The sequence below is a fragment of the Oncorhynchus keta genome, chromosome 31 (genome assembly GCF_023373465.1).
Source record: "Oncorhynchus keta strain PuntledgeMale-10-30-2019 chromosome 31, Oket_V2, whole genome shotgun sequence".
In the NCBI taxonomy this organism is placed as follows: Eukaryota; Metazoa; Chordata; class Actinopteri; order Salmoniformes; family Salmonidae; genus Oncorhynchus; species Oncorhynchus keta.
In genome coordinates, this window is record NC_068451.1 from 23,591,100 (window position 1) to 23,611,053 (window position 19,954).

The window sequence follows — 19,954 nt, forward strand, 5'->3', positions numbered from 1 at the left end:
GTCCATCAGTTACTATAGTCAGTCAGTCAGCCCGTCCATCAGTTACTATAGTCAGTCAGTCAGCCCATCCATCAGTTACTATAATCAGTCTGCCTGTCCATCAAATACTATAGTCAGTCAGTCAGCCCATCCATCAGTTACTATAATCAGTCAGCCTGTCCATCAGTTACTATAGTCAGTCAGTCTGACTGTCCATCAGTTACTATAGTCAGTCAGTCTGACTGTCCATCAGGTACTATAGTCAGTCAGTCTGACTGTCCATCAGTTACTATAGTCAGTCAGTCTGACTGTCCATCAGTTACTATAGTCAGTCAGTCTGCCTGTCCATCAGTTACTATAGTCAGTCAGTCTGACTGTCCATCAGTTACTATAGTCAGTCAGTCTGACTGTCCATCAGTTACTACAGTCAGTCAGTCTGCCTGTCCATCAGTTACTATAGTCAGTCAGTCAGCCCATCCATCAGTTACTATAATCAGTCAGCCAGTCCATCAGTTACTATAGTCAGTCAGTCTGTCCATCAGTTACTATAATCAGTCAGTCAGCCCATCCATCAGTTACTATAGTCAGTCAGTCTGTCCATCAGTTACTATAATCAGTCAGTCAGTCAGCCTGTCCATCAGTTACTATAGTCAGTCAGTCAGCCCGTCCATCAGTTACTATAGTCAGTCAGTCAGCCTGTCTATCATTTAGTATAGTAAGTCAGTCAGCCCATCCATCAGTTACTATAATCGGTCAGCCTGTCCATCAGTTACTATAATCAGTCAGTCAGCCTGTCCATCAGTTACTATAGTCAGTCAGTCTGTCCATCAGTTACTATAGTCAGTCTGTCCATCAGTTACTATAGTCAGCCTGTCCATCAGTTACTATAGTCAGTCAGTCAGCCTGTCCATCAGTTACTATAGTCAGTCAGTCAGTCTGTCCATCAGTTACTATAGTCAGTCAGTCAGCCTGTCCATCAGTTACTATAATCAGTCAGTCAGTCTGTCCATCAGTTACTATAGTCAGTCAGTCAGCCTGTCTATCATTTACTATAGTCAGTCAGTCTGTCCATCAGTTACTATAGTCAGTCTGTCCATCAGTTACTATAGTCAGCCTGTCCATCAGTTACTATAGTCAGTCAGTCAGCCCGTCCATCAGTTACTATAGTCAGTCAGTCAGTCTGTCCATCAGTTACTATAGTCAGTCAGTCAGCCTGTCCATCAGTTACTATAATCAGTCAGTCAGTCTGTCCATCAGTTACTATAGTCAGTCAGTCAGCCTGTCTATCATTTACTATAGTCAGTCAGTCAGCCTGTCCATCAGTTACTATAATCGGTCAGCCTGTCCATCAGTTACTATAGTCAGTCAGTCTGTCCATCAGTTACTATAGTCAGTCAGTCTGTCCATCAGTTACTATAGTCAGTCAGTCTATCAGCCTGTCCATCAGTTACTATAGTCAGTCAGTCTATCAGCCTGTCCATCAGTTACTATAGTCAGTCAGTCAGTCTGTCCATCAGTTACTATAGTCAGTCAGTCTATCAGCCTGTCCATCAGTTACTATAGTCAGTCAGTCAGTCTGTCCATCAGTTACTATAGTCAGTCAGTCTATCAGCTTGTCCATCAGTTACTATAGTCAGTCAGTCAGTCAGTCAGTCAGTCTGTCCATCAGTTACTATAGTCAGTCAGTCAGCCTGTCCATCAGTTACTATAATCAGTCAGTCAGTCTGTCCATCAGTTACTATAGTCAGTCAGTCAGCCTGTCTATCATTTACTATAGTCAGTCAGTCAGCCTGTCCATCAGTTACTATAGTCAGTCAGTCTGTCCATCAGTTACTATAGTCAGTCAGCCTGTCCATCAGTTACTATAGTCAGTCAGTCTGTCCATCAGTTACTATAGTCAGTCAGTCAGCCTGTCCATCAGTTACTATAATCAGTCAGTCAGTCTGTCCATCAGTTACTATAATCAGTCAGTCAGTCTGTCCATCAGTTACTATAGTCAGTCAGTCTGTCCATCAGTTACTATAGGCAGTCAGTCAGTCAGCCTGTCCATCAGTTACTATAATCAGTCAGTCAGTCAGCCTGTCCATCAGTTACTATAGTCAGTCATAGTCTGTCCATCAGTTACTATAGTCAGTCAGTCTATCAGCTTGTCCATCAGTTACTATATAGTCAGTCAGTCAGTCAGTCAGTCTGTCCATCAGTTACTATAGTCAGTCAGTCAGCCTGTCCATCAGTTACTATAATCAGTCAGTCAGTCTGTCCATCAGTTACTATAGTCAGTCAGTCAGCCTGTCTATCATTTACTATAGTCAGTCAGTCAGCCTGTCCATCAGTTACTATAGTCAGTCAGTCTGTCCATCAGTTACTATAGTCAGTCAGCCTGTCCATCAGTTACTATAGTCAGTCAGTCTGTCCATCAGTTACTATAGTCAGTCAGTCAGTCTGTCCATCAGTTACTATAGTCAGTCAGTCAGCCTGTCCATCAGTTACTATAATCAGTCAGTCAGTCTGTCCATCAGTTACTATAGTCAGTCAGTCTGTCCATCAGTTACTATAGGCAGTCAGTCAGTCAGCCTGTCCATCAGTTACTATAATCAGTCAGTCAGTCAGCCTGTCCATCAGTTACTATAATCAGTCAGTCAGTCAGCCTGTCCATCAGTTACTATAATCAGTCAGTCAGTCAGTCTGTCCATCAGTTACTATAATCAGTCAGTCTGCCTGTCCATCAGTTACTATAATCAGTCAGTCAGTCTGCCTGTCCATCAGTTACTATAATCAGTCAGTCAGTCTGCCTGTCCATCAGTTACTATAATCAGTCAGTCAGTCTGCCTGTCCATCAGTTACTATAATCAGTCAGTCTATCAGCCTGTCCATCAGTTACTATAATCAGTCAGTCAGTCAGCCTGTCCATCAGTTACTATAATCAGTCAGTCTGCCTGTCCATCAGTTACTATAGTCAGTCAGTCAGCCTGTCTATCAGTTACTATAGTCAGTCAGTCTGCCTGTCCATCAGTTACTATAATCAGTCAGTCAGTCAGCCTGTCCATCAGTTACTATAGTCAGTCAGTCAGCCCGTCCATCAGTTACTATAGTCAGTCAGTCAGCCCGTCCATCATTTACTATAGTCAGTCAGTCAGTCAGCCTGTCCATCAGTTACTATAGTCAGTCAGTCAGCCTGTCCATCAGTTACTATAATCGGTCAGCCTGTCCATCAGTTACTATAGTCAGTCAGTCAGTCAGCCTGTCCATCAGTTACTATAATCAGTCAGTCAGCCTGTCCATCAGTTACTATAATCAGTCAGTCAGTCTGTCCATCATTTACTATAGTCAGTCAGTCAGCCTGTCCATCAGTTACTATAATCGGTCAGCCTGTCCATCAGTTACTATAGTCGGTCAGTCTGTCCATCAGTTACTATAGTCAGTCAGTCTGTCCATCAGTTACTATAGTCAGTCAGTCTGTCCATCAGTTACTATAGTCAGTCAGTCTGTCCATCAGTTACTATAGTCAGTCAGTCTATCAGCCTGTCCATCAGTTACTATATAGTCAGTCAGTATGTCCATCAGTTACTATAGTCAGTCAGTCAGCCTGTCCATCAGTTACTATAGTCAGTCAGTCTGTCCATCAGTTACTATAATCAGTCAGTCAGCCTGTCCATCAGTTACTATAATCAGTCAGTCTGCCTGTCCATCAGTTACTATAATCAGTCAGTCTATCAGCCTGTCCATCAGTTTCTATAATCAGTCAGTCAGTCAGCCTGTCCATCAGTTACTATAATCAGTCAGTCTGCCTGTCCATCAGTTACTATAGTCAGTCAGTCTGCCTGTCCATCAGTTACTATAGTCAGTCAGTCTGCCTGTCCATCAGTTACTATGGTCAGTCAGTCTGCCTGTCCATCAGTTACTATAGTCAGTCAGTCTGCCTGTCCATCAGTTACTATAGTCAGTCAGTCTGCCTGTCCATCAGTTACTATAGTCAGTCAGTCTGCCTGTCCATCAGTTACTATAATCAGTCAGTCTGCCTGTCCATCAGTTACTATAGTCAGTCAGTCTGCCTGTCCATCAGTTACTATAGTCAGTCTGTCTATCATTTAGTATAGTCTGTCAGTCAGCCTGTGACTATGTCAGTCTGTGGCTGTGCTTCTCTCTCGACCCATGAGAGAAGGGGGGATAGGGGGTCTGCCTTACGAGGGATGGGGAGAGGTCGGGGAGGAGTGTGCTGCCGTGGCGGCGGCTTGCAGGTCCACGTCGCTACGGGAACGCGACTGTTTGGCCCGGGAGGAGCCACGGCGACGGGAGGAATGTCTGTCCACACGAGCACTCTCACTGCGTCCCACACGCCTGGGGAGGAAGGGAGGGGAGAGCACATCGAAGGGAGAGAGGAGAGCGAGAGGAGGGCCAGTGGGTGGGAAAAATACAAGGAGGATGGTAGTATAAGGAGGAAGGCAGGGGAGGAAGTAGAGAGACAGACGGGGTGAGGAGTACAGGAACCACAAGGAAATGGTCCAGAAGACCAAACCAAAGAGTACGGAGTGGAACAACAAAGACAGGGGAGATATTAGGATAAAGTGGATCCAAGCAGGAGAACCATTACAGAGGAAGTCAATGTGATGTCAAAGGAATGTAGAGGATCAAAAGAAAAGAACACAAGAGATGTGACAGAGAATGGATGGTTAGACTCAGGAGCATAGAGACACTCCACACAGTCCTGGGTTACTGCTTAATGACTAGCCCTATCAGAAACACATTGGAAGCAGAGACACTCCACACAGTCCTGGGTTACTGCTTAATGACTAGCCCTATTAGAAACACATTGGAAGCAGAGACACTCCACACAGTCCTGGGTTACTGCTTAATGACTAGCCCTATCAGAAACACATTGGAAGCAGAGACACTCCACACAGTCCTGGGTTACTGCTTAATGACTAGCCCTATCAGAAACACATTGGAAGCAGAGACACTCCACACAGTCCTGGGTTACTGCTTAATGACTAGCCCTATTAGAAACACATTGGAAGCAGAGACACTCCACACAGTCCTGGGTTACTGCTTAATGACTAGCCCTATCAGAAACACATTGGAAGCAGAGACACTCCACACAGTCCTGGGTTACTGCTTAATGACTAGCCCTATCAGAAACACATTGGAAGCAGAGACACTCCACACAGTCCTGGGTTACTGCTTAATGACTAGCCCTATCAGAAACACATTGGAAGCAGAGACACTCCACACAGTCCTGGGTTACTGCTTAATGACTAGCCCTATCAGAAACACATTGGAAGCAGAGACACTCCACACAGTCCTGGGTTACTGCTTAATGACTAGCCCTATCAGAAACACATTGGAAGCAGAGACACTCCACACAGTCCTGGGTTACTGCTTAATGACTAGCCCTATTAGAAACACATTGGAAGCAGAGACACTCCACACAGTCCTGGGTTACTGCTTAATGACTAGCCCTATTAGAAACACATTGGAAGCAGAGACACTCCACACAGTCCTGGGTTACTGCTTAATGACTAGCCCTATTAGAACACATTGGAAGCAGAGACACTCCACACAGTCCTGGGTTACTGCTTAATGACTAGCCCTATTAGAAACACATTGGAAGCAGAGACACTCCACACAGTCCTGGGTTACTGCTTAATGACTAGCCCTATTAGAAACACATTGGAAGCAGAGACACTCCACACAGTCCTGTGTTACTGCTTAATGACTAGCCCTATTAGAACACATTGGAAGCAGAGACACTCCACACAGTCCTGGGTTAATGCTTAATGACTAGCCCTATCAGAAACACATTGGAAGCAGAGACACTCCACACAGTCCTGGGTTACTGCTTAATGACTAGCCCTATTAGAAACATATTGGAAGCAGAGACACTCCACACAGTCCTGGGTTACTGCTTAATGACTAGCCCTATCAGAAACACATTGGAAGCAGAGACACTCCACACAGTCCTGGGTTACTGCTTAATGACTAGCCCTATTAGAAACACATTGGAAGCAGAGACACTCTACACAGTCCTGGGTTACTGCTTAATGACTAGCCCTATTAGAAACACATTGGAAGCAGAGACACTCCACACAGTCCTGGGTTACTGCTTAATGACTAGCCCTATTAGAAACACATTGGAAGCAGAGACACTCCACACAGTCCTGGGGTACTGCTTAATGACTAGCCCTATTAGAAACACATTGGAAGCAGAGACATTCCACACAGTCCTGGGTTACTGCTTAATGACTAGCCCTATCAGAAACACATTGGAAGCAGAGACACTCCACACAGTCCTGGGTTACTGCTTAATGACTAGCCCTATTAGAACACATTGGAAGCAGAGACACTCCACACAGTCCTGGGTTACTGCTTAATGACTAGCCCTATTAGAAACACATTGGAAGCAGAGACACTCCACACAGTCCTGGGTTACTGCTTAATGACTAGCCCTATTAGAAACACATTGGAAGCAGAGACACTCCACACAGTCCTGGGGTACTGCTTAATGACTAGCCCTATCAGAAACACATTGGAAGCCCATCTACCTCAACACTATAAGTTAAGAAAGCGGTCCTTAGTAACATCTCAGTGTGTCTGTGTACCAAGGCCTTTCAATTACGCAGTGTTAAATGGCAATCAATTGGGCTTATCAACCCTCCAATCTCACACACACACTGACAAGAAGACTATTATTCTCTAACATCACAGCCCACTCACGTCAGTCCAAGGTACAGGATAAACAATACTTAGCCATGCAGTGAGAGTGTGTGTGTGTGTGTGTGTGTGTGTGTGTGTGTGTGTGTGTGTGTGTGTGTGTGTGTGTGTGTGTGTGTGTGTGTGTGTGTGTGTGTGTGTGTGTAGTAATGCAGGATGGACTGTGTGTTATCAATATGAGGCCCAGTGCGTGTCCGTATCCCTGTCGCAGAGAAGTAGAAACCCACCTTGTCTTGCGTCTGTAAAAACACAGGACAGGAAAGTTACATATCCACCACAACCATTCAACAGTAACACACCCCCTTTCTACAAACCTCCAACTCTCCCCATCAACCGCTGCAGCACACGGACAGAGCCGAGCAGCACTGAACGCACTGTAAAACCACAGAAAGCAAAGCACGCCCACAAACACAAGACGTCAGCTGTCCTGAACATGGTACCACATGAAGCCCTGTGAAGACTGGACAACAGAACATAGCGGAACCCTATAGAACCACACACACTGATGCCTTCTGCAAGCAAAAGACATGAAAGTGAACCAGACCTCACTGCTTGACCTACAGTAGGACTGGGATAAAGCCGACAGCAGACAAATCTAAAGCTGGACCGCACGACTGAAGCACATTAAAAGTCAACTTAATGAACTTAAGCCTGTAGAGAAACAATGCTGTACAAACCAAATATAGCACAAATCAGACAGACGTACAACCCCAGACAACATAACGTTATACCAGCTTTCCCCAGCTCTGGTACTTGAGTCTAGCCTGCAGACACACAGACAAGATGACACACTACAGTACAATGTTAACTATTATACACTTAACTTGCTCTGAACAACTGAGCAGAGTCAGTATCGCACAAACAAGGAGACAGCAGTGGTGCTTTGGAAGAGGAGCAAACACAAACATGAAAAATGATGGACACACACAGAGAGAAAGTGGAGAACAGGTAAACAAAACAAGAGATTTGTGGTAGGGGAGAAGGGAGGAGGAGGGGTTGGGGGCTGGAGGGGAAGACCAGGTCCCTGTAGCCCCAGTAAGGGTCCATATCCAAATGCTGGGTGGGTCTTAGCGATGTTTGCTACATGGAGTTGCTCTGGCAGGGCAGGGTTAAGGTGTGGTAGGTAGGCTAGGCAGCACAGTACACAGCAGGAACGGACGGAGAGACTGAGGGAGTTTTACCACGCTTCCTCGGCCTTAGCATAGCCACTGACCCCTAACCTTTTTAAACAGTTTGTCTATGTTCAACATCTTCCCGAAAGGTGTTGGGTCTATGTTGGTCTTTGGTTTTATACATCTCATCTACTCCATTTTTTTTTTTTACCTCTCTTCCTCCCTCACCTGTCTTTGTCCAGGTTTTCCTCCAGGGGGGGTTCAATGGGTGAGGGGGGCTCCCATACAGCCAGCCCCCCTGCCATCCCCCCGGGGGACAGCTCACCCCCCTCCGCCACCAAATGGGGGTCCGAACGGCTGCTGAACAGACCTGGGAGAGGAGCAAAGGAAACACACATTTCAGATTCACCTCACTGACTACACCCTAAGTTAGGTTGGGTGGTGCTATGCTACCATGTATCCGTCCAATCAGCCTTACCTATCTCGCTGTGGGAGAAGTCTGGGCTGGAGGTCACACTGATGTGAACTCCTGAGCCCTCGCTGACCTCCAAACCCTGATGGGGGGAGGATCCTGTGGAAACAGACTTCCTGTTTAATGCTGGAGGAGCAGCATCAGGGGCGGAGGAGCCTCGCGAGAGAGCGAGGCCGCTGGAAACCTTACGCTCCTGATTCACCTTCTCTTTATCCACTGAGAGCGAGAGCGAGAGAGAGAGAGAGCGAGAGAGAGATGGTAAAAGGGATGACATTGAGGAGAAAAAAAAGAGTCAAAACAGTCAGAGGCATTTCTATGAGAGACTATGAGAGAGACAAACAGAGACAGACAGGATGAGTATAGGGTAATCAGTGGATCTGTGGTGAGAGAGGAGGGTTAATCATTCTCAGGGTGTGTGTGTGTGTGTGTGTGTGTGTGTGTGTGTGTGTGTGTGTGTGTGTGTGTGTGTGTGTGTGTGTGTGTGTGAGAGAGCTGGGCGAGATGGACAAAAATCCATGTTGTGATACATTGACCAATTGTTTGAATAATGATAAATCAGCAATAAATCATGTTTGGGGGAGGTGCTAGAGCTGGGCGAGATGGACAAAATGTGATAATGTGATGAATGTAACTATTTTGCTCGATAACAATAAATAGCCTACAACAATAAAACTAAATGTTTTAAAGGGACAGTTAGGCTACTTTACATTAGCGGGAGGGCTTTTGACTATTGATTTCCAGTGCCAAGTAAGTCAACTGAGATGGCAGTTGGAACTCAAAACACTTAGCTAGTGATATTGTTGCTATATAGACAAGTAGGCTATTTGATTCATCGATTAGTAAATGTAGGCTAACATCCTACAACAACTTTCCAGCACTAGACCGAGGCTACTTGATGTAGAACAAGAGCTCACAGTTTTACCAATTTCACGTCAGATTCTGATGGTTATCCGCGTTTCTCCAAACAGCAAATTTCAAAGTTGCACCAAACGTCACATTTCTGCAGGAATCAACTTAACACATAGGCTATTACCGTCGACCAAACAACGGTTTAGAGAACAATCTACAGGAACATTGTTTAGCAAAATCACAGATGTTTGTTTCTTCGTCCCAGCTGTAGCGTGTGTGGTGAGTCCAACTATCAAAACACCAGTGATTACAGATCATGCCATATAATATACACCTAGACGCAAAACAGACGCAAAACAGTAAGTCAACAAATCAAAAACTCTGCATTCCCCTCAGATCCCCTTCCAGGTTTGATTTGGTACATGCAAACATGCATTGGGGTTGATTAGTAAGGACTAAACCATTCTAGAGATAAAGGGGTGGGGAAGAGGAGATGAGAGCCAGACGGTGGTACCTTCAGCCTCCACTTTAGGAAGTTTGACCTCAGCTGAAAGAAGAACACAGGGCAAGACAACGGTTTCTTTTTATTTCTACAAAGACTTTGTCTTATACAGGCACTACGGTCATTCTGGTAGACCCACTTTTAGATGGTGATCGATAATCAAACACCTGACATAGCTTATACTATATGTCATCCATTCTGTTTCTCTGTACCTTCAGTATGCAGTGTGTATTTAGTAGTGCATACAGTATGTATTTAGTAGTGCATACAGTATGTATTTAGTAGTGCATACATTATGTATTTAGTAGTGTATACAGTATGTATTTTTTTTTAACGATGTAAGGAAGACAAACTAATTTCCCCTTGGGTATTGATAAAGTACAATCTCATCTCATATTATGACACTACTGATACGTACTGCTGCCAGCAATCCAGCCACCGGCGGCGCTGAGGATGTTGGGAAAACCCCCCTTCGGTTTAGATTTAGTGGACTCCTCACTCTTCTTATTCTGAGATGGAGGAAGAGAAACAAAGAGAGAGCGCATTATGACAAGTACAGTCTTATAATACTGGATAGGTTGGTATGTGGTATGGACTGGGGACCGTGGAGTCCAGCTAGCTGCCAACCAGACAGACAGACAGACTCACCTTCCCAAGGGGTCTCCTGAAGAACCCTCTGGACTTCTTACTGTCAGCTACCCTGGACTTCACTCCTAGGTGCTTCATGTAGAAGGCCACTGCTGCAAAAATCGACGAACTGGAGGACGAGAGAGAGGGAGGGAGAGCGAGATCTCTGTAAAGTCAGTGGTCATGAAAGTATGAAAGTACATACTGTATAAATGCATATATATTGGCATTGCAATAGAAACAGTAATGATACACTATTACAGAGGATGTTAAAGCATGAGCTGTAAATAAAAAGAATGGGCGTGAAAGAGACAGAGTAGGAGTGGGGTCGAGATGAGAAAAGGGCTGGGGTCGAGATGAGAAAAGGGCTGGGGTCGAGATGAGAAAAGGGCTGGGGTCGAGATGAGAAAAGGCCTGGGGTTGGAACATGAGAAAGGCTGGGGTTGGAACATGAGAAAGGCTGTGGTTGGAATATGAGAAAGGCTGTGGTTGGAATATGAGAAAGGCTGTGGTTGGAATATGAGAAAGGCTGTGGTTGGAATATGAGAAAGGCTGTGGTTGGAATATGAGAAAGGCTGTGGTTGGAATATGAGAAAGGCTGTGGTTGGAATATGAGAAAGGCTGTGGTTGGAATATGAGAAAGGCTGTGGTTGGAATATGAGAAAGGCTGTGGTTGGAATATGAGAAAGGCTGTGGTTTGAGAAGGCTGTGGTTGGAATAGAAAGGCTGTGGTTGGAATATGAGAAAGGCTGTGGTTGGAATATGAGAAAGGCTGTGGTTGGAATATGAGAAAGGCTGTGGTTGGAATATGAGAAAGGCTGGGGTTGGAATATGAGAAAGGCTGGGGTTGGAATATGAGAAAGGCTGTGGTTGGAATATGAGAAAGGCTGGGGTTGGAATATGAGAAAGGCTGGGGTTGGAATATGAGAAAGGCTGGGGTTGGAATATGAGAAAGGCTGGGGTGATGCTGGGTGGAGAGTTGGTAGTTTACCAGAGAGGAAAGGAGGAGTAGAAAGAGGAGCTTGAGGGAGAAAATGCGAGAGCTTTTCAAACTGAGGCCATAAGACCATAAACCAAGTCAGCCTACATCAGCTACAGAATGCCATTTATGGCAAAGTAATGCAACTATAGGACTGCAGTCTGCACAACGTACAGGACTGCAGTCTGCACAACGTACAGGACAGCAGTCTGCACAACGTACAGGACTGCAGTCTGCACAACGTACAGGACTGCAGTCTGCACAACGTACAGGACAGCAGTCTGCACAACGTACAGGACAGCAGTCTGCACAACGTACAGGACAGCAGTCTGCACAACGTACAGGACTGCAGTCTGCACAACGTACAGGACTGCAGTCTGCACAACGTACAGGACTGCAGTCTGCACAACGTACAGGACTGCAGTCTGCACAACGTACAGGACAGCAGTCTGCACAACGTACAGGACAGCAGTCTGCACAACGTACAGGACAGCAGTCTGCACAACGTACAGGACAGCAGTCTGCACAACGTACAGGACAGCAGTCTGCACAACGTACAGGACAGCAGTCTGCACAACGTACAGGACAGCAGTCTGCACAACGTACAGGACAGCAGTCTGCACAACGTACAGGACAGCAGTCTGCACAACGTACAGGACTGCAGTCTGCACAACGTACAGGACTGCAGTCTGCACAACGTACAGGACAGCAGTCTGCACAACGTACAGGACAGCAGTCTGCACAACGTACAGGACAGCAGTCTGCACAACGTACAGGACAGCAGTCTGCACAGGACAGCAGTCTGCACAGGACAGAAGTCTGCACAACGTACAGGACAGCAGTCTGCACAACGTACAGGACAGCAGTCTGCACAACGTACAGGACAGCAGTCTGCACAACGTACAGGACAGCAGTCTGCACAACGTACAGGACTGAAGTCTGCACAACGTACAGGACAGCAGTCTGCACAACGTACAGGACAGCAGTCTGCACAACGTACAGGACAGCAGTCTGCACAACGTACAGGACAGCAGTCTGCACAACGTACAGGACTGAAGTCTGCACAACGTACAGGACAGCAGTCTGCACAACGTACAGGACAGCAGTCTGCACAACGTACAGGACAGCAGTCTGCACAACGTACAGGACAGCAGTCTGCACAACGTACAGGACAGCAGTCTGCACAACGTACAGGACAGCAGTCTGCACAACGTACAGGACTGAAGTCTGCACAACGCGTACAGGACTGAAGTCTGCACAACGCAGTCTGAAGTCTGCACAACGCAGGACAGGACAGCAGTCTGCACAACGTACAGGACAGCAGTCTGCACAACGTACAGGACAGCAGTCTGCACAACGTACAGGACAGCAGTCTGCACAACGTACAGGACAGCAGTCTGCACAACGTACAGGACAGCAGTCTGCACAACGTACAGGACAGCAGTCTGCACAACGTACAGGACAGCAGTCTGCACAACGTACAGGACAGCAGTCTGCACAACGTACAGGACAGCAGTCTGCACAACGTACAGGACTGCAGTCTGCACAACGTACAGGACTGCAGTCTGCACAACGTACAGGACTGCAGTCTGCACAACGTACAGGACTGCAGTCTGCACAACGTACAGGACTGCAGTCTGCACAACGTACAGGACTGCAGTCTGCACAACGTACAGGACTGAAGTCTGCACAACGTACAGGACTGAAGTCTGCACAACCTACAGGACTGCAGTCTGCACAACCTACAGGACTGCAGTCTGCACAACCTACAGGACTGCAGTCTGCACAACGTACAGGACTGCAGACTGCACAGCGTACAGGACAGCAGTCTGCACAACGTACAGGACAGCAGTCTGCACAACGTACAGGACAGCAGTCTGCACAACGTACAGGACAGCAGTCTGCACAACGTACAGGACAGCAGTCTGCACAACGTACAGGACAGCAGTCTGCACAACGTACAACTATAGGACTGAAGTCTGCACAACGTACAACTATAGGACAGCAGTCTGCACAACGTACAGGACAGCAGTCTGCACAACGTACAGGACAGCAGTCTGCACAACGTACAGGACAGCAGTCTGCACAACGTACAGGACAGCAGTCTGCACAACGTACAGGACAGCAGTCTGCACAACGTACAACTATAGGACTGAAGTCTGCACAATGTACAACTATAGGACTGAAGTCTGCACAACGTACAACTATAGGACTGAAGTCTGCACAACGTACAACTATAGGACTAAAGTCTGCACAACGTACAACTATAGGACAGCAGTCTGCACAACGTACAACTATAGGACTGAAGTCTGCACAACGTACAACTATAGAGCAAAACAAACTAATTGAGGAGGAAGGTCAAATAAATATAAGGCATGTATGTATGGAATCTAAGCAAGGAGCTGGACAAAGCATGTCTAGCATGCATTCACACATTGACGGAAGTGGTTCAGACACACAGCACCGCGAAACACAGAACTCACCATTTCTCCTCGTCTGCGACGATGGAGGGACTGAAAGAGAGGAGATGAATAGATATGAAAGAGATAGAGAGAGAGATAAGTGCAGACATTGCCAAGTCTGTAGACTTACCGCCGCAGTCGATTAAGTGGCATTTTCCCTCGCTCTTTCTCGACTGATTCTTAACTCTGTTTTGGGACGGTGGAATCTGAAGCGGCTAAGCTTCTCCTGATCCAACTCAAATCTGACTGCAGTGATATTGTGTTCAGAGCAGAAGCTACTGAACATATCCTGATCTTTCCAACAAAACAAGGGAAAAAATAAAACAGTCTAAAACAATGAGAGATGCATTAAAAGCTGCACCCAAAACAATGCACAAGAAACTATTGACAATTGTTTTTAAACTAAAACACTGCAAAACTCTAATCTGTACAAATCTATCCAATCTGCTTTTATGCACAAGGCCAGGTATCAGCTGTCTAACTATCTGCAAAAGATAAGTGTGAAGTCAAGGCACAGCTGCTCTCTGGGAGTTGTCTGCAGGGTGGGCTGGAAAATCTAACAATGCTCCAGGACACCGGAAATGGCTATTTAACTGTGTTTTAGTCTGATGCAACAAGCAGGCAAGAATATGGAAATGAGATCCAACTGTTTCTCTTTTCTATTAACATAAAGGGAGGGGAGCGGTTTCCCCAGGATTCCTCAAGCCAATCAGGATGCCCCATCCCCCCATTCCACTGACTGACCAATAGGAGACAGAGGTGGTGAGGTCACCATGTTCTGGCGGCGAGAGGGGGAGAGACGGGGGAGCCACTGAACGAGGGCGGGTGTGGGATTGTGCAGGAGAGATGAGGATTGTGGAAGTGAATCTAAATGGGCAGAATAAATGAATAACTCTTTTGTAGTTAGGAGACAGAGAGAGTTGATTGTGAGTCAGTAACAGAGCCGGTGGGGAGCTGCTTTATGATGTGTTTGACACTGACTGCTGACAAGCGTTTCATACTTCCTCCACTGACAATACAGTAGTAACCAGAAAAAAGGGACTATGCATTGGGCATATCCCCTTTCCATTTGTTGGTCTCTCTCTTATAGTCACTCTTTCATCCTCTCTCTTCACACTGCAGATTAAAGAGCTTGTCTCCTGCTCTCCTCCTCACTTGTTCCAGTGTTAATTCATTGTGTCTGGCCACTGGGTCAGAGGTAGATGAACGGACTACACTGCCCCTACTCTCCCTCCCTCCCCATCCCTCTGGTTGGCAGCATGCCAGGGGAGAGCCTTCCTGCCAACGTGGCACTGCTGACTCTCTCCTTCTCCCTCTGCTTCCTCTCCTCCACCTCCCTTTCACCCCCTCTGTTCCAATCACTGTTGTCACTCTTTCTTTTCTCCCCAAATCCCTCTCTCTCCTCCATGTCTTTAATCATCCATCTATCCCCCTAGTGGTCCCTGTGTGTTGAACTGGTTGTGTCAATGTGTGTATTTCTGCACCATATTCTAGAAATGTCCGCTGAGGGACTGGAACTGTGATGTCTAGAGGCCTGTGATGTCATGATGATACTACACAGCATTTAATTGAATTCAAATGAAACTTGCCCCCAAACGAAGCCATGAGAGGTTTAACTTAGCTAATTAGACTGTACCTTTATCTATGAAGTCACATAAAAGCTATACGTTATGTAGTACTGCATTATGACAGTCAATAATCCACCCCAGCAGTCTACTCACTGGATCTCAGACATTTTGTCCAGCAGGGTCTCTGCCACAGCCTTCTCCTTCATCTCCATGGGGATACGATCGGTGGGGTAGTGAGACTCCACCTCCAGCAGCTCTGCCGCGTTAGGGGTCATACCCATCATCCTCTTCTGCCTGGGAGGGAGGCACAGCAGGAAGAATCCCTTTAAGTATTTACATCTCACACTGTATAACTGTCATCAGTCTGACATTATCACTGAGGGCTAGTTGGTACACACGTGTGTATGGGGAGCAACAAGAGAGTTTGTGTTTAGGGCAGAGACTATTTTAAGCCAATGTTATCACTGATGAGTCAATAGGTTTTGACCAGGTCACTGCTGGTTCAATGGATGTGGGTGTGTCACCTAAAATCTTCCAGCTGTCGCAGCACCTCTGGGGCTTGAGCCAACTGGACATCCTGGACAAACTTCCTCTGCTGCTCCTCACTGAGCAGGTCTGGTCTGGTACGGTCTGAGAGAGAGATCACGTACACACCATGCTTTATCCAGATAATGCTGAGTAGACCAGTGGTGGCTGCATTATCTCAAATCATAAGAGAACGATCGTAGGAGGGCTTACCCAACTCAAACGATACATTGTGAGGGATTTGCACTCTGAGAATCTGTGTGGGTTGAAGAGGAGGAGGGAGAGAACATTTTAATTTGACATAATAATAATATGCATCACACTGACTTCTACAACAACATTTGTATGTTCTCCTCTGTTCCTCTGGTGATGTAGAGGTTAATCCAGGACCTGCAGTGCCTAGCTCCACTCCTACTCCCCAGGTGCTCTCATTTGTTGACTTCTGTAACTGTAAAAGCCTTGGTTTCATGCATATTAACATTAGAAGCCTCCTCTCTAAATTTGCTTTATTCGCTGCTTTCGCACATTCTGCCAACCCCGATGTCTTAGCCGTGGCTGAATCCTGGCTTAGGAAAACCACCAAAACCCCTGAAATGTCCATCCCCAACTATAACATTTTCCGCCAAGATCGAACTGCTAAAGGGGGCAGTATTGCAATCTACTGCAGATATAGCCTGCAGAGTTCTGTCTTACTATCCAGGTCTGTACCAAAACAACTCGAGTTTCTACTTCTAAACATTCACCTTTCCAGAAACAAGTTTCTCACCGTTGCCGCTTGCTATAGACCACCCTCTGCCCCCAGCTGTGCCCTGGACACCATATGTGAATTGATTGCCCCCCATCTATCTTCTGAGCTCATGCTGCTCGGTGATCTAAACTGGGACATGCTTAACACCCAAGCCATCCGTCTTTGAAAGCCAAGTTAACAAACAGATTACCGACCATTTCGAATCTCACCGTACCTTCTCCACTATGCAATCTGGTTTCAGAGCTGGTCATGGGTGCACCTTAGCCACGCTCAAGGTCCCAAACGATATCATAACCACCATCGATAAGAGACATTACTGTGCAGTCATATTCATCGACCTGGCTAAGGCTTTTGACTCTGTCAATCACAACATTCTTATTGGCAGACTCAACAGCCTTGGTTTCTCAATGATTGCCTCGGTAGGTTCACCAACTACTTCTCCGATAGAGTTCAGTATGTCAAATCGGAGGGCCGGACCTCTGGCAGTCTCTATGGGGGTGCCACAAGGTTCAATTCTTGGGCCGACTCTCTTCTCTGTATACAGAGTGTTATAGTGTTAACTAACCTCCAAATGAGCTTCAATGCCATACAACTCTCCTTCCGTGGCCTCCAACTGCTCTTAAATACAAGTAAAACTAATTGCATGCTCTTCAACCGATCGCTGCCTCCACCTGCCCGCCCGTCCAGCATCACTACTCTGGACGATTCTGACCTAGAATATGTGGACAACTACAAATACCTAGGTGCCTGGTTAGACTGTAAACTCTCCTTCCAGACTCACATTAAACATCCCCAATCGAAAATGAAATCTAGAATTGGCTTCCTATTTCGCAACAAAGCATCCTTCACTCCTGCTGCCAAACATACCCTTGTAAAACTGACTATCCTACCGATCCTCAACTTCGGCGATGTCATTTACAAAATAGCCTCCAACTCTATTCAACATATTGTATGCAGTCTATCACAGTGCCATCCGTTTTGTCACGAAAGCCCCATATACTACCCACCACTGCGACCTGTATGATTTAATTGGCTGGCCCTCACTTCATACTCGTCGCCAAACCCACTGGCTCCAGGTCATCTACAAGTCTCTGCTAGGTAAAGCCCCAACTAATCTCAGCTCACTGGTCACCATAGCAGCACCCACCCGTAGCACGTGCTCCTGCAGGTATATCTCACCGGTCACCCCCAAAGCCAATTCTTCCTTTGGCCGCCTCGCCTTCCAGTTCTCTGCTGCCAATGACTGGAACGAACTGAAAAAAATCTCTGAAGCTGGAGACTCTTACCTCCCTCACTAGCTTTAAGCACCAGCTGTCAGAGCAGCTCACAGATCACTGCACCTGTACATAGCCCATCCAATCTTCCAAATCCCCATACTGTATTCATTTATCTTGCTCCTTTACACCCCAGTATCTCAACTTGCCCATTCATCTTCTGCACATCCTACCATTCCAGTGTTTAACTGCTATATTATAATTACTTTGCCACCATGGCCTATTCATTGACTTAACTCTCTTATCCTACCTCATTTGCACATGCTGTATATAGACTTTTCTATTGTATTATTGATTGTATGTTTGTTTACTCCATGTGTAACTCTGTCGTTGTATGTGTCGAACTGCTTTGCTTCATCTTGGTCAGGTCGCAGTTGCAAATGAGAACTTGTTCTCAACGAGCCTACCTAGTTAAATAAAGGTAAAATAAATAAAGTATAGAAATCTCAAACAATGCAGTACACCACAGTCACCACCAGATGTCACTTGAATACCAATAAAACAAAATGCAGGCAAGAGGAAAATTTGAAAACAAAAGTACAATATCTACTCCATGAGTCTCTCTCTACCTCTGAATGTTCCAATGAACTTTCACTAAACGTATCCTTTTAGAAAAGAGAGGGAGTGTAAAACAAAGGTCATTCCCACGACCTGAACAGGAAGTCGTTTGTCAGCGTGAGAAAGTGTGACACACTGAGTAGAGGGAGAGACACACACAGGGCGAGAGGAAGAGGGGTACAGAGGGTACAGCTGGACAAACGGCCAGTACCAAGAAAGCAGAGGAAGTACGGTACAGAACAGTGACATGCCATTCTGGCTCTGGGTTCTACACTCGCTTCCTAGCTCCCTGTGTTTCTTGCACTTACAGCGCTCTTGTCTAGGAAGCTGTTGTAGAACTCCACAAACTGCTTCTTGGTCTCTTTGGTACTGAGGTTCTTGAAGAGGTCAGCATGGAGGTAACACAACTGGGAGGGAGAAAGAACAAGAAAGATAAAAATGAGGAAGGGAGCTAAAAGATGTAAGTACCACACACACAAACCATTTTCTATAACACTTTTAGGTCATTTGCGCGGCCGTATGCAGACTTTCTACAGCACATTGTGAGAATGTGGAGGATAGACAGTCTGGTGTGTATTAAAATACATGTGCATCACTAGCTACAGGGACAGGTAGGGGGAGGTAGGGGGTTTGGGAGAGGGGTGAGGAGAGGGAGCCTGTCTGGGCTGTGAAGGGGTAACAGTACCTGGGTGGATCACGGTGTCTGCATGCAGAATAAAAGGGAGAGAGGCATGCTTAATATCACTAGAGATGCACAGAAACAGAGCTACACATGGAGCAGACAGACAGTCATCACACACTAACATGGACATAAACACCCACACCAGACAATACATCACCATACACACACACAGTAGTTCTCACCAAGGAGGAGCAGTCGAACTGCAGGATGACGTGCTGAAGGAAGACCAGCAGGTGGGTTGGCCGACTCTTCACTAGCTCTATACTGGTGAAGTGACTGCTGTGGTCATCCACCGTCTGGGATGGACAGAGAGAGAGGGGGGGGTTAGAAACAGTAGATATACTAAGGGAGAGGTGAGGAATAGAGGAGGGAAGAAGGAGAAGGTACAGAGTGAATGACAGATTAGATAGAGGACATTGGTGGACAGAGAATGATGGGTAGAGAATGGAGTATTAGATAGAGAATGAAGAGGAGAAGGGTAGAGAATGGAGTATTAGATAGACAGGGAATGAGGAGGAGAAAGGTAGAGAATGGAGTATGTGAGGGGGACAGATTAGAGAGACAGGGAATGAGGAGGAGAAGGGTAGAGAATGGAGTATGTGAGAGGGACAGATTAGAGAGACAGGGAATGAGGAGGAGAAAGGTAGAGAATGGAGTATGGAGTATTAGATAGACAGGGAATGAGGAGGAGAAGGGTAGAGAATGGAGTATTAGAGATACAGGGAATGAGGAGGAGAAGGGTAGAGAATGGAGTATGTGAGGGGGACAGATTAGAGAGACAGGGAATGAGGAGGAGAAGGGTAGAGAATGGAGTATGCGAGGGGGACAGATTAGAGAGACAGGGAATGAGGAGGAGAAGGGTAGAGAATGGAGTATGTGAGAGGGACAGATTAGATAGACAGGGAATGA

At 46.3% G+C, this 19,954-nt stretch overlaps 1 protein-coding gene across 6 annotated transcripts in view; it reads right to left on the reverse strand.

Annotated features, from left to right (window-relative positions):
* The window catches only part of LOC118371305 (rho guanine nucleotide exchange factor 1-like), a 54,880-nt gene that overhangs the window by 16,624 nt on the left and 18,302 nt on the right, over positions 1–19,954 (reverse strand). For 2 of the 6 annotated variants that reach the window (XM_052489989.1, XM_052489990.1), the window contains 13 exons: positions 19,228–19,341; positions 18,672–18,770; positions 15,997–16,039; positions 15,783–15,888; positions 15,412–15,552; positions 13,712–13,741; positions 10,271–10,379; positions 10,041–10,131; positions 9,635–9,667; positions 8,278–8,487; positions 8,028–8,169; positions 6,915–6,926; positions 4,165–4,317 (listed from right to left, as the gene is read on the reverse strand). In XM_052489989.1, the coding sequence (XP_052345949.1) occupies positions 4,165–4,317; positions 6,915–6,926; positions 8,028–8,169; positions 8,278–8,487; positions 9,635–9,667; positions 10,041–10,131; positions 10,271–10,379; positions 13,712–13,741; positions 15,412–15,552; positions 15,783–15,888; positions 15,997–16,039; positions 18,672–18,770; positions 19,228–19,341 (1,283 nt within the window). Of the gene's footprint in view, positions 1–4,164; positions 4,318–6,914; positions 6,927–8,027; positions 8,170–8,277; positions 8,488–9,634; positions 9,668–10,040; positions 10,132–10,270; positions 10,380–13,711; positions 13,742–13,820; positions 14,133–15,411; positions 15,553–15,782; positions 15,889–15,996; positions 16,040–18,671; positions 18,771–19,227; positions 19,342–19,954 lie in introns of those variants that run through there. The other 4 variants (XM_052489992.1, XM_052489991.1, XM_052489993.1 and 1 more) reach the window with 4 other exon arrangements.